The sequence below is a fragment of the Hydra viridissima genome, unplaced genomic scaffold (assembly GCF_058129835.1).
Source record: "Hydra viridissima isolate aposymbiotic clone 2 unplaced genomic scaffold, HvirCarnegie_v1 scaffold_1, whole genome shotgun sequence".
Classification (NCBI taxonomy): Eukaryota; Metazoa; Cnidaria; class Hydrozoa; order Anthoathecata; family Hydridae; genus Hydra; species Hydra viridissima.
Genome location: NW_028324300.1, coordinates 7490996 through 7505790, shown reverse-complemented (window position 1 = coordinate 7505790; position 14795 = coordinate 7490996). Strand labels below are relative to the sequence as shown.

The 14795-nt window shown below is 31.1% G+C and overlaps 2 protein-coding genes and 1 pseudogene across 3 annotated transcripts in view; 1 reads left to right on the top strand and 2 right to left on the bottom strand.

The window, feature by feature from the left end:
• LOC149893148 (E3 SUMO-protein ligase ZBED1-like) overlaps positions 1-14795 on the bottom strand; it is a 58821-nt gene that overhangs the window by 31986 nt on the left and 12040 nt on the right.
• LOC149893151 (zinc finger BED domain-containing protein 4-like) lies at positions 2550-3307 on the bottom strand. The gene is made up of 2 exons (XM_090092152.1): positions 3010-3307; positions 2550-2947 (listed from the first exon to the last, which is right to left on the bottom strand). Exons 1-2 carry the CDS (start codon positions 3305-3307, stop codon positions 2550-2552), a joined length of 696 nt encoding a protein of 231 aa, XP_089948278.1.
• Positions 3509-10422, top strand: LOC149893150 (uncharacterized; annotated as a pseudogene). The gene is made up of 6 exons (XR_016449305.1): positions 3509-3828; positions 6694-6909; positions 7200-8224; positions 8377-8707; positions 9526-9741; positions 9870-10422. The product of XR_016449305.1 is annotated as an uncharacterized LOC149893150 (transcript).

Sequence of the window (14795 nt, the reverse complement as noted above, 5' to 3'; positions counted from 1 at the left end):
CAATGGATGTCAATGATTACCAATTTCAACATTTAAGCAACAATATCATTGATCTGGTTAATTTCGATGAAAATTTGAATATCTTGTTGATTGAAGCAAATGATGTTGTGAGCGACCACGACTTTCTTCACATTAATGATGTATGGTAATGATCCAGTAACGGAGCGGACAGTATTTGTACAATTTAAATCCGAAAAAGATTTTTGTCGAGTTAGTTTCTTTTTTTAAAGACGCTTTACCTTTTTTAAAAAGATAATGTACTGAATTTATTTGTATACTAAGATTTTCCCTTTAATTTAAAATGTAACTTACACTGTTTTGCTTTTAAATAATAAATAATTAGCAAATGTCAGTAACAGAGCAGACATTGTCACATAAATTAAATTTTTTATGTCATTAAATTTGGCTAATATACTTAACATGTAGGCTGTAGTTATAGTACCCAGTATATTTCATTACAAAAATAGAATTTGTTACAAAAATAATAATAATTCACAGATGTAGTTACATTTATGTTACGGTAACGGAGTGGAAAAAATTATTGGGCCTCATTACTTGATGATATCCAAAAACATTTAAAAAGCAGATTCGTGCAAAACCAAATCTATTTTGTACATCCCTAATGATAAAATTTACCATACTTGTTAAAATTTTACAGATAGTCCAAACTTTATTTTCATGCAACATTAGTTGCGACAAAACCGTCTTATGAGAAATTGACTCATATACGCTTCCCACTTGCTTCAACCGCTGGACGTTGCTGTTTTCCGTCCGCTAAAGATAGAAACGCGCATCAAAGAATCAATACCAAAAAATCAGTTCCTCGGTCTTCTTGCTCTACTGCAACGTCAATTGAAAAGCGATAATTTGAGATCTGACTTCAAGGCTAATGGAATATTTCCCTTCGATAAAGAAATGGTCATGAAGCGTTTGCCACAGGTTAACAAAGACATTGGAGGAGGTACCGGTAGTACTGTCAAGGAAGTATTCAATGAAGATATAGAAGGTCTATTAGTGAAACATTGTGGACAGGATGGGAAAACAAATCGCACCAGAGGGAAAAAGATCACACCTGGCAAAGCGATAACACCGCAAGATCTGGTGAATAACACATCTCCTACCACATCAAAGAATAACAATAACACCAAGAATAACAAGAAAAGGGCAAGAGTTGAACAAGTGTCATCATCCTCAGATTACGGTAATGACCTACTAGAAAATGACTTTTAATGACTTTTGCACAATAACAGGGAGCTAGTTGCAAAATTTTTTGTCTATTTAAATGTTCTTTTCATGTTTCTCTAAGTGTTTAAAGACTGATGATTTTTTAAAACTCCAAAAAGTGACCAATGTTACCCCATACAGGGGTATTATTGATCAAACATGATAAAAACCTGGGGTAACATTGGTCACTTTTCGGCGTTTAAAAATAAATATTTGTAATAAAAAAATTAAAAAAATAAATATAGAGGCCTATAGCCAAGACCTATAATGTTATTACCACAAGAGAAAACTGTAAAAAATTAATAAGATTCAGAGATGTTTAAGAAAAACTGCCAAAACTGACCAAAGTTACCCCGGCTGACGATACTCTTTATTTGCGCAACCCTCAAATCTACAACAGAATATGCTTTGAAATTTTGATTAAGGCATTGGGAGGCATTTTTTTTTATTTTTGAGCAAAAGCTCTCAAAGAGAGTTGCAATTATTTTTTCCAAATTTTTTTTCCCCGAAATTTTCTAATTCTAAAAAGTTATACAATTTTCATGACATTTTTTTTTTCATTTGACCTCCTCATAGTATCAAAGCTTTTAAACTCCTAAATAAATTATATTTCATGAAAAAATAGAACATAGATACTCCTAAAAGAATTATACTATACTAATTACAATAATATATACAAAATCAAATATTTTTAATTTCTCATATTATAGTTCAGAAATATTAACATTTCACCATGAGCTCCTGTTAAGCTATTTCTCTTTGCAGTATATACATTTCCACCAATACTAAAAAGTCTTTCACTCTCCACAGAAGATGGTGGGCAGCTTAAATACTTTAAAGCAAGCTTTGCTAATAGTCGCATTTTGGTTTTCTGTGATTTCCACCACAACAAATGATTGCTTTCTTTGTCAATAAGGTCTTCATTTGAGTAGTGTTGAATTTTGTTTAATAAAGTTTCATTTAAAATTAAAGTTTGTGGTTGACCAATTTATTTAGAATTAAATCCTACAAGTTCTTCGAAGCAATTGTCAAAATCCATTTCTACTATATCTTTCTATTCATTTAGTACTGTACCATTATTTTCATATTTTGAGTCAATATTTTCAATGTCACAAGCTGCAGACCGATCATTTTCAGTAACTTTGATGTTTTTTATATTTTCATGGGTTTTAATAAGTTGAATGGCTATGTTCTCAGTACTTGTTTTAGCAGCTGAAAAGGTGTTTTCATTTTTGAACATTTTTAGTTTGAATCTGGGATCAAGAAATATTGACAAGATGATGTTATAGTTATTAGTATATTGTTTGAAACTATTCTCCATTGAATTAGTTGTCATCAATTAAAGCTTTATTAATGAAATGTTTCAAAAACTGTGTTTGTGGTGTAATATCTGAGACAATAGAATTTCTTTCACTCAAGAGAACTCTTGTTTTGTGAAAATCTTTTAGCAAAACACAAAACTGTCCTATAATCATCCATTTGTTTGCATTTAATAAAGGAAGCTTACCATTTTCAAGTGCATATATGGTTAGAGGTTTCCTTTGTTCATAAATTAGTTCTAACATATGACAGGTACTATTCCACCTTGTTGGAACATTTTGAATAAGTTTGTGCTTAGGAACATTGTTTGCTTCTTGAAGAGCTTTAAGTTTAGGGCAGGCTTGGGGAGAATGGCTAAAATGCCCAACAATTGAATGGCAGTTTGCAATCACATTCTTGACAACTGTTTGTTCAAAAATACACTCATTAATTACTAGTTGCAGTGTGTGTAAAAACAAGCCATACTATCATATGGGCTATCTTTAATAGCCTTAACAATATTTGTACCATTATCTCTAGCTATTAAATGAATTTTTGAAGGTGATATTTTAAATTCAGCCATAATATCTTCAATCAGTTCAACAATATTTGCTGCTGTATGCCTCTCAGGAAATGGAACTACTCTAAGTACAACAGTTTTCTGATTAAATGTATTGTCTAAACAGTGACCTGTCAGGCTCATGAAGCTTTCATTTGAACTACTGGTCCATATATCAGTAGTAAAGCTTATAAATTCAGCAACTGAGTAAACATGGACAGCCATTTTTAACATAAAGTATAAAATAATTTCATAAACTGAGTAAACATGGACAGCCATCTTTAATATAAAGTATACACTAATTTTTACAAGGAGGTTTAATACACAGGAGACAACCAAGATGGCGGCAGATTTTCAAATCTGCCGCCATCTTGGTTGACCCAAAACATTTTTATATTTTGCGCAGAACTATGGAGTAGGTACAATCGGCGGGGCGGGGCGGAACTATGGAGTAGGTACAATCGGCGGGGCGGGGCGGATCAGCGGGGCGGATCATTCAAGTGACACGGTACTTCTAATAGTTAAATTTCTGCAAACGATTTCAATCTGAACAAACATATTGATAAATTTTTTTATGATGACTTTTTAATAAATGGCTGTGCCAGTTTTGACAGGTTGCATAAAGCACCTTAAAATAGAGGTTGTTGCAAATCTTATCGCCAAGAGCAATAATGAAGATAGAGCAACTGCACTCAACAATCCTAAGGCAGGCGAAGTTTATGTCATTCAAGTGAATGATGGAAAAGGTTAGGCAGCAATATTTCAGTGCACTTGTATAGTATTTGTATTTTTTAAATATATTTGTATACTAAAATAGTATAATGTAGTAAATAGCATAGCTTTTGGATTATACTAGTAAAAATCAATTACTATGCCTAAAGTAAAGTTAGACTTTAAACACATTTAAAGAAGTTATACCTGTAATCTACAATGTAGACTGTAGCCTACATATAGTCTACAAGACTGTATATAGCTTTGTTTCTTTTAATATGTTTAAAGTAAAATCTAACTTTAATTAGGCATAGTTTATTGTTTACTTAAGGCTATGCTGCAGTAAAGCAAGGTATCTTATTAATAAATATGAAAGGACTTCTAAATGTCATTTAATATTATATTGAATATTTTCAAGATGTCATTTAATATGCAACATTTTTTTGAAGCTAAAAATTGTCTTTCCTATTATAATTTATTTGAAGATTTATTTATTATTGTAAAATGGCTCCATAGCAAACTTACATGCTTGTGTCTATTTTATATTATATCAGTGTAAGACATACTATAGAAAATAATCTACAGATTTTTAAATGACCTTTTTTATACATGCTGTTTAAAAGTATCTGTGTTATGATTTTAAAATGTAAGCACCAATGTGCTTTCATTGTACTTGCTTAAAAATAATCATAAATTATAACATTATAGTAACTGCTATATTATTAAAAATATTATTATACTTTAGTAGTACTATATAAAACGTGTATTATTATTATAATTATAATTTATTAGTAGTATATATAATTTAGTAGTAGTATATATAATTTAGTAGTAGTATATAAAATATAATTTAGTAGTAGTATATAAAGTGAGTTTCTAATTCACTCGCTGTTAACACATAGCTATGTGTTAACAGCGAGTGAATTAGAAACTCACTTTAATAACTCACTTTTGATAATATAGGTATATACAAATAAAAAGAATAAAAAATTTAAACAAAAACTACTTAGAAGACTTAAGACCAAAAGTAATTTTTGTTTAAATTTTTTATACTTTTTATTAGTATTAAAAATTTTTATTACTATTAAAACTCATTAAGTTAATTTTTTTCATGCTAAATACTTGTCTAACTTGTTCTTGAAACTGTTTACATTTGTTGACTTGTGGCAATGTTGGGGTGTTAGCCAGGAATATATTTTATGATAAACAGGAATATATCTATAATCCCGGTTTGAAGCCCTCATGTAACCCAAACATCTAGCCCTAAAATGGGTGAGACATATTTTCAAAGTTATAAGTTTTTAAAACTTTTTTATAAAATTAAACTTATAATTTTGCAATGAAAATAAAGTTATAATATTTTTTCTTTTTTTTGATAGAGAATTATCTTTAACTCAGATAAGACTAAATTTTTTTCGGGGAATCCTTATCGCAAAAATCTAGATCTTCCTATATTTATGAACAGTAATGTACTGAATGAGTCATCTACCCTTTGTCTTCTAGGATCAAATCTTATCTGATCTTAACCATCTGCTAAGGTTGCATCTCTTTACCATGCTTGCTACTTTATTACTCCTGATTCTATTCTTTATCTCTGTAAATCTCTATTAATTATAGTACCAAAAAAACATAGAACTTACATCAATGAAGACCTCAAAGGTATTATTAATTAGTATGATTTGTCAACAAAAAGTTCAATAACATTGTTGGTTTAACAATAAACACAGATTAATTACTACCTAGGTAGCAATAAATTTGTGTTTATTGCTTATAGTAAAGTTAGATTAAGGTATTAGTTAACTTTATTATCAATCTTAATTAATTAATATATTGTCAATATCATTATTCAATTTATTTTAGATATTATTGCATATATGTTCAACATAAATATTATTTATTAATATGTTATCGTTCTAACTATACTATCAATCTAAATTTATTACTATATCAATCTTAATCGTTCCACTAGTACATCAAACTTTGCCATGTTTAAATTGACCAATTTGCTTGCTTAATTGTTTATTTTAAAATAAATATGTTTTATGACAAATCCCCTGATGTTACTATGTAGCTTAACATGAGTGCAGTTTTTGCCCTCATGCTATGCACATTTTGTGACATAAGGGCAGATTCGTAAGATGAGAACATTCTGTGTAACTTAATATTGTTACGCAGGCAAAATATTGTAACATGAGGGTAAAATTCGTAGCGCCAGAGCTAGGCAAATCGTAAAATGAGGCCAACTAAGATTACTACTACTACTATACTACTACTACCACTACCACTACCACTACCACTACTACTACTAAAAAAAAAAAAAAGAGGTATTGAATTTTGGAAACTTTAAACCCATTGGGAATTCTACAGTATACTCGGTGCCATTTGGCTAATGATTAGGCTAGCTAACACCCTGAATATGTTCCATAAATTTTCTGTTTTGTTTATAAGGAATTTGTACCTTGGTATAAACTTGGTTTGTTCTCAGCTGTATCTTTTATTATTACCTCTGCATGTTTTGAACTTTGTTTGTTTGCTTATATTTTTGCTCTTTTTACTCAACAGTTTTGGTTGTCCTGATTACTGTCACTTAATTTATATGGTTTGAAATTGTTCTCCATGTATAAAGCAATTCCAATAATTCCAGCAATTTCCACCTTTTTGCCTGCCATATCTATTTTTATTTTATACTGTGGAACCTACTAACTATACAATTGACGAGTTGTTAGACCATGCTCTTTTTAGTTCGCACAAAAGTTTAAATTCTCCTTATTTGTTGCCAAGTGATGTTGCATGTAAATATTGTGGTTGTTTATTGTATATGCAATGTATATGTGTGTGTGTGTGTGTGTATGTATATTATTATTATTATTATTATTATTATTATTATTATTATTTTTTAGATGATTGGCGGGCAGATGGGTATAGGTGGAAGCAAAATGGGTCCAGTAAAATTCCTCGGGCTTTGCCACTTTACACAAAGATCCATTTTGCCACAGTTACACCAACAGGAATTTCAAATGATTTCCAGAAGTTTGTGTACTGTGATCTGAGTCGGACAGATCTTGTTGTTATCCATTACATCGGTAACCACAACCTTGCAGTTTTAGTTCCTCATGGTAAATATATCTTACATTTTGATAATGGTTTTTGTTTTTCTTTTAAAAGTTTTACGTAAAATTGCTACTAAATAAAACCTACTTTAAATAAAATCTTTTAATAATATATTTAATTAAAATTCATGTTGTGTAGCCCCCTCTCTTTTTCATTCCAAACTTTGCCTGGTTCAGCCCCCCCCTTCCCCTGTTTTTATGACCTTCATACGTCAGTGTATGCACACACACACATAAATATATGTGTGTGTGTGTGTGTGTGTGTGTGTGTGTGTGTACATGTATATATATTTTAGGTAATTCCAGAAAACCAATCAAGTTCTTACCAACAGCTTCTTCTGTGCGAGATGCTATTGCTGATTCCCACAGTTACAAGGACCTTCTTCTCGATCGCAAGAATAGCCAGGTCCAATTTCAACCAAGAAATTCAAGACAGTTTAAGTGCGTAGTGTAAAAGCCGCTAGTATGAAACTAGGCACTGAATCTTTTTTAACTTTACATGAACTGGCATATATGATTCCAGGCTTTGTGTGGTCCATATCCACTTATCCTGACTTAACGGTTTTGTTTGGAATGGAAAATTTAATCAGTCAACTTGTCATGTGCTCTCAAACTTTTTTTTCGTATGATACAACATTTAATCTAGGAGATTTTTATTTATCAATTCTAGTGGCTAAAATAAGTTGTTTTGTTGAGAAGCCTTGCATGCCTGTAGCATTTGTTTTACATGACAGGAAGTTTGATACTGTGCATAAAAGTTTCTTCAAATCTTTAAAAAAAAAATTACCAGTTCTAAATGAGGTTGTGATTGTAACAGACGGTGAGAGTGGGATTAGCAAAGCAATAAAAAAAGTGTTACCAAAATGGAATCTGGTATCTTGCTCCAATCACATTTTGTCTGATATTGAGGTTTGGTTAAAAAAACACAGTGCTTCTCATGCAGAAATAATTGTTTACAAATCTCAAATGCAGGAACTTCTCAGATGTGAAAATGAGATCTGTTTAAAAGTTAAAATTGATACATTAAGACCTTCTTGGAGTGAAGCATTCTCAATTTATTTTTCTGACCACTTACACTCACGTATTTTAATATCTTACATTGGTCACCTCAGATTTGTTGGTTTAACAGATAATTTAATCACAAATAATGTATCGGAATCATTAAATGCTGTCATTAAAAAGTTTCAGGATTGGAAAGAAGCACCTGTTGATTCAATGGTTGTTGCAATGCATCGCCTTCAGACCTTCTATTTAACAGAAATTAAGCGGAGTTGTAGTGGTTTTGGACCCTACACTCTCATTGACAGCAGTCTCCTAATCAGTATGTTGCATTTAATATATAGCAACTTGTTTGTTTAAAATTTTATTTTAATTATTTTTTCCTTTTTAGAATTATTTAGTAAATATTTATAAAAATGCGATATACTCACAAGTTAATAATGATGTTTTAAATTGAAAATTTAAATGTTTTAGATAACACAGATGACATACCAAAAGTAGAGAGTCCAGAGCTTGTTATTGCAGAGCTGCAAGCAGCAGCCAATATACCAATGCAGCAACTCATACCTCCATCAATATGTGTGCTTTCTAACACATTTAATGTTGTACATATTCCAAGCCTTAAAGTTTTTACAGTCTCTGCACCTGATGGAAATGCGCATGTTGTGAAGCTGTATCCAAAGGAAAACTGCACGTGTCCTTCTTCAACATTGTGTTGTCACATACTAGCTGTTAAACGCAGCATTGGAGTTGAATGCAATGAACGAAAAATCATAAATTTGACCAAATTGCGGCGTAACTCACGGTACATTAAATTACTTTGAGGTGCCTAATAAAAGAATAATCCTATTAAATGGGGAAATTTTAGGAAAATGAGTAAAGAATCTACAATATTATTCAACATGAGGCAGTCTAAATAAGGTCTGGATGAATGGGGTAAAAATTTAAATAAATATTTAATATTTGGCATCTCCGAGTACAATATTAGTAGTTGAAAGTATATATTCAAGTATAAATTCTAATCCTTGATGACATTTTGGGTTATATATGTTTCAAACAAATGTGATTTATCTTAATAACTAACTTGATTAAAAAGTAAGTGATCAAAGTCCTAGCTAATTATGAAGGTTTAGTGACCCTGGCAAAACTATAAGGTCACTAGGAGTTATAACCTGGAGCTCTGATATTATTTTTAATACATATACTTGTCCTATACATCTTTAAATTTATAGTTATATAATAATTTGTTTATGTATGCAAACATATATATATATATATATATATATATATATATATATATATATATATATATATATATATATATATATATATATATATATATATGTATGTATGTATGTATGTATGTATGTATGTATGTATGTATGTATGTATGTATGTATGTATGTATGTATGTATATATATTTATTTGTTTATTTATTTACATATTTCATTATTTACATATGCTTGTATATGTTTATAGATATATAAGAGGAAGAGGTGACTTAAATTCTCAAATAATAGACCGATTTGTCTTTCGGGTTGTATCCCAGAAATAGGAATGCAATAAGGAAAAATCTTATTTACAATATGAATGTCAGTTTTTAAAATTTTTATTATTTTTAGTAAAAAAGGTGACAAAAAATCAGGCTGTAAGATGCCAAGAAAAGGCGATTTAAGTTTCATCCCTGCACCAGATGCAACTGTCAATCTTGACATGAGAAATTTAAATAATTTGAGTACGAATCAAAGTGTCGACTCAGTGTCTCAATCTTTGCATGTTGGTAACCTTTCCGCTCCAGCAAGTTTAAAGACAGAGATTCCGTTATCTCAAAATGAAATGTAAATAACTTTATTTGTTTGCACTTTAAATTTTTAGGTGTTATCCATCTTTTTTTTTATCTTCTATTATAGTGTAAACAATGTTATCTACATTTCTACTATTCTATTATTTTATGTGTATTAAAAAGGGTGCAAAAGAGAGTGAAATTTGATGACAACTGTGTCTCAACGCCTGAAGATTCTCTATCAAATTTTCCATTTTTATCATCAGTTTTGAATTCAGATATGAAACCAACTACACTAGAAACTACACTAGAAACACCTATTTTAATTTGTGATGATACAAATTCAATAGCTACTGCAGATGTGACATGGCTTCAATTTGAAAATTTGAATCTCACCAATGCTGATCGAAGCCTTATTTTAAATCCAATGGGGCTTCTCAATGATAAAGTTATTTTTGCAGCAATGTTATTATGTAAGCGCCAGTTTCCAGATATTAAAGGTCTTGAAGACCCGATTCTGTGCTTTGCTGGTCAATGTAATGCTTCTAGCAGGGCTTTTGTTCAAATTTTTAATGATTCAACAAAAGGACATTGGGTAACTGCCTCTAACCACCATTGTAAAGATAGTCAAATCAACATTTATTGTAGTCTGCAACTCATTCCTAGTAAAGACTGCATTTACTCAATTTCTAAATTTGCCTGCTTACAGTCTGTTGAAATAGAGCTTAACATAAGCAATGTGGCCCGTCAGAAAGATCTTTTGTGTGGCTTTTATGCAATAGCAAATTGTGTTACTCTGTGTTTAGGAAAAGATCCTTGTAACTTTATATACAGGGAGGAGTTGATGCGCCAACATTTGCTGACATGTCTTGAAAATTACAGAATAACACAGTTCCCTGTTGATAGCTATAGAACTGTTAGAAAAAATGTAGTTCGTACCTCAAAATACTCTTTATATTGTGTGTGTCGTAGCATTTTTAAATCGACAGACTCAATGATTCAGTGTTTAAATTGTAAAGAATGGTTTCATTCTTCTTGTATAGGTCTATCCGAATCAATGTTTGCAGAGTACAAGGCAAATCTGCCCAAGGTTTACAAATGCATTAAATGTTTGTAGAAAACCTTTTCAGATTCTTTCAACTATTCTATATTTGTTAATGTAAATTTTAATATAATAAAATAACTAGATGAAACTTTTACTAGAATGACTAGATGAGTTAGAATAGTTTTTAGAGTTATAATGGTGTTCAGAGTTATAACTGTGTTTAGAGTAAGAACAGTGCTTAGAGTTATATATGATAATGAATGTGAAAGGATGCGACAATGCTTAAAGGCAAGATCATCAACAAATATAGCCACTTTAGATTTTTATTTAATTGTCCAGAAGATTATCGATATAGAAGAAAAAAGAAATAATGGTGGACCAAGCATAAAAGGTTGTGAAACCCCACAGGTCACTGGAAAAGAGAAAGAAATGGATATATATATATATATATATATATATATATATATATATATATATATATATATATATATATATATATATATTCAGTTATTTAGTTTTGCTTTAGTCATCCGAAGCTGGTAGAAATATATTTTACTGTTTATATATTTTATCATGTCATTTATCAATTTTACATATCTACTTTTTATATTATTATTTTTTTATTTCTTTAGTTCTACCGCGTTCTTCTACCTTACATCAATACTTTGGTTTAGTTTGCCTACTGACAGTTTGTGACATGAAATTCCATTCAAAATAATTAAGATAAGAATAATTTTGTTTACGGGTAATATTTATAAAAGGTAAACTATAATGTTATTTCTATTTGGTTTTAATACATTGAGTTTTTTTTACACTGTCAAGTAACATTTTGTTTTTAAGCAATAAACATTCACTTTGGCCGATGACATCCAACCAAGACGTTGTGTTCCACAGAGCATTATTGTATCATTACAAAATGTAACACGGTAAGTATTGAGAAGCGTGATTATTTATTTTTATTATTTTTATGACTTCAAGTGCAAAAATGGCTCCCGACAGTCTTGGATTGGAACTAAAAAAGAAAATTATTGGCGATTACGTAAGTGGAATGTCACAAAAAAGGTATTTGTGATAAATATCGCGTGAAAAAATGTACCGTATCAAGACTATGTTCCAAATATCATTCTACGGGGAAGTTGGCAGCAGATAACAAAGGTTGAAGACCGCGTTCCACCACTTCTAGAGAGGATTCTATGATCGTCAGATCCGTCAAGAAGGATCCCTGGATATCATCAGTCGAGATACAAAAGCAATTAGAGCTGCCTGTATCGGACCGAACAATCAGACGACGTGCTGTTGAAGCCGGATTGTTTTCTCGACGCCCTGCAAAGAAACCGCTGATTTCACTAAAAAACCAGAAGAAAAGACTGCTGTTTGCTACATCTCATATTGACTGGAATGCGCAGAAATGGCGAACTGTCCTGTTCAGTGACGAATCGAAGTTCAACATCATTGGGAGCGATGGCATTTGCCGTGTACGTCGACCGGCCGGAAAACGCCTCGATTTACGTTACTGCCATAAGACCGTGAAGCATGGTGGAGGCAATGTAATAGTCTGGGGGTGTTTTTCTGCTAACGGTCTAGGTCCAATACATCGAAACGATGGAATAATGGACCGTTTCATGTATAAAAATATCCTGAAAGATGTTATGTTACCTCATGCTGAATGGAATATGCCAATAAAATGGGTTTTTCAGCAAGACAACGATCCGAAACACACTGCAAAAGTAGTCAAGCAGTGGTTTCAAGACAACCACCTATCGGTGATGGATTGGCCGCCTCAATCTCCGGACCTCAACCCTATCGAGAACCTGTGGGAGATCGTCAACCGCAGAATTAATCGTGAAGGTCTTCGTAATAAGGATCAACTGTTTGAACAAATCCAAAAGGCCTGAGCAGCGACTCCACAAAGTTTCTTTGATCACCTGATCGAATCTATGCATCGAAGATGCAAGGCTGTGATCGACAACAAAGGATTCGCCACCAAATATTGATAGCGAAATACAGCTTGGTAAATATTTTGTCGAGTTGCACTTGTTTTGTCCAGAAGGAAATCAACTTTTTTTAATACTTTTGATTAATTTATTAATTTTCGTGTACAAATAATGAACTTTGTGATTAATTAAAACTTGAAGAACTTTGTCTCTAAACAGTTACATAGTTATTTCTCTAAATTGAAAAAAATGCAGCACTTTTATATAAAGAAACTAAATTAGCATTATTTGGTTGCAAATGTTTTGTCCAATACTGTAAATAAATGAAAAGATATCGCAACTGGAAAATAGCCAAAAACTATAAAAGCTCGAAAAAAAAAAAGAAAGAACCTAGGATGTTGGAGTTTTTGTTAGAGGAAGAGATTTAAAAAGGATTTTAAGAGAAAAAATTTTTTAAGAGATTTAAAGAGGATTTTTAAGAGGAGAAAGAATTTGGTAATAAAAAGAGTATTTTGATGAATAAGCAGTTTAATAAGCAGTTATAAAATAATTTCCAGTAACATTTTGTTTTTAAGCAATAAGCATTCACTCTGGCCGATGACAACAGTAGGCGGATCACCTGGCATAAATCGGCGGATCACGTTTTTTTTTTATAGAACAATCATTAAACTTTACAGAGTTTCATTTAAACAATCAAAAAATAAGACGAATCACTTAATATAAATTGGCGGATCACTTTTGTTTTGGTAAAACTATCATTAAAACTTGTAGAGTTTGATTCAAACAATCAAAATATTAGGCGGATCACTTTGTTTTTTTGTAAAACAATTAATAAAATTGAAGGAGTTTGATTCAAACAATCAAAATATTAGGCGGATCACTTGATATAAATTGGCGGATCACTTGATATAAGTTGGCGGATCACCATGTTTTTTTGTAAAACAATCATTAAAATTAAAGGAGTTTGATTCAAACAAGCAAAATATTAGGCGGATCACTTGATATAAATTGACGGATCACTTGATATAAGTTGGCGGATCACCTTGTTTTTTTGTAAAACAATCATTAAAATTAAAGGAGTTTGATTCAAACAATCAAAATATTAGGCGGATCACTTGATATAAATTGGCGGATCACTTGATATAAGTTGGCGGATCACCATGTTTTTTTGTAAAACAATCATTAAAATTAAAGGAGTTTGATTCAAACAAGCAAAATATTAGGCGGATCACTTGATATAAATTGACGGATCACTTGATATAAGTTGGCGGATCACCTTGTTTTTTTGTAAAACAATCATTAAAATTAAAGGAGTTTGATTCAAACAATCAAAATATTAGGCGGATCACTTGATATAAATTGGCGGATCACCATGTTTTTTTGTAAAACAATTACTAAAATTGAAGGAGTTTGATTTAAACAAGCAAAATATTAGGCGGATCACTTGATATAAATTGGCGGATCACTTGATATAAGTTGGCGGATCACCATGTTTTTTTGTAAAACAATCATTAAAATTAAAGGAGTTTGATTCAAACAATCAAAATATTAGGCGGATCACTTGATATAAATTGGCGGATCACTTTGTTTTTTGAGTTCATAAAATTTATTAAATATTATAAACTTATATACTTTTTTTTGTCGTTTAATAAAATTGTAATATGCAAATTCCTTCTAAATATTATTTATTTAGTGAATTTAAACTATATCTGAATCGTTTTGTTTCTTGTTCGTTTAATGAAATATAACTCGCTTTAGTACCGTTTAAATGATCCGCCCCGCCGTTTGTACCGTTTAAATGATCCGCCCCGTTGATCCGCTCCGCCCCGCCGTTTGTACCTACTCGGAGAAAACACAGATGAAAAGAAATCAAAGAATTGCAACAAGTCAATAAATAATTCGCCAGTTATACTTTCGAGGTTATATTATGTTACAATGAATTGTTTGCTAACTGATTATCTGGTTCAGCTTATTCCAAAATATATGGAATACTGAAACAGACATTCAGATAGCTGTATGTCAACACAAAATTAGCAGACACCATGTTTTACACAGTATGAACGTTTCTTGTGGAAATAAAAACAAGCGTTTGTGAATTGATATACTGACTGCAAAATTGCATGGCACCTT

Excerpts from the sequence above, each read along its gene's own strand:
- LOC149893151 (XM_090092152.1), bottom strand. The coding sequence starts at position 3,307 with ATGGCTGTCCATGTTTACTCAGTTGCTGAATTTATAAGCTTTACTACT. Across the intron at positions 2,948-3,009 it reads TAAAGATAGCCCATATGATA|TTGTCAAGAATGTGATTGCA; the intron begins GTATGGCTTGTT and ends TTGAACAAACAG.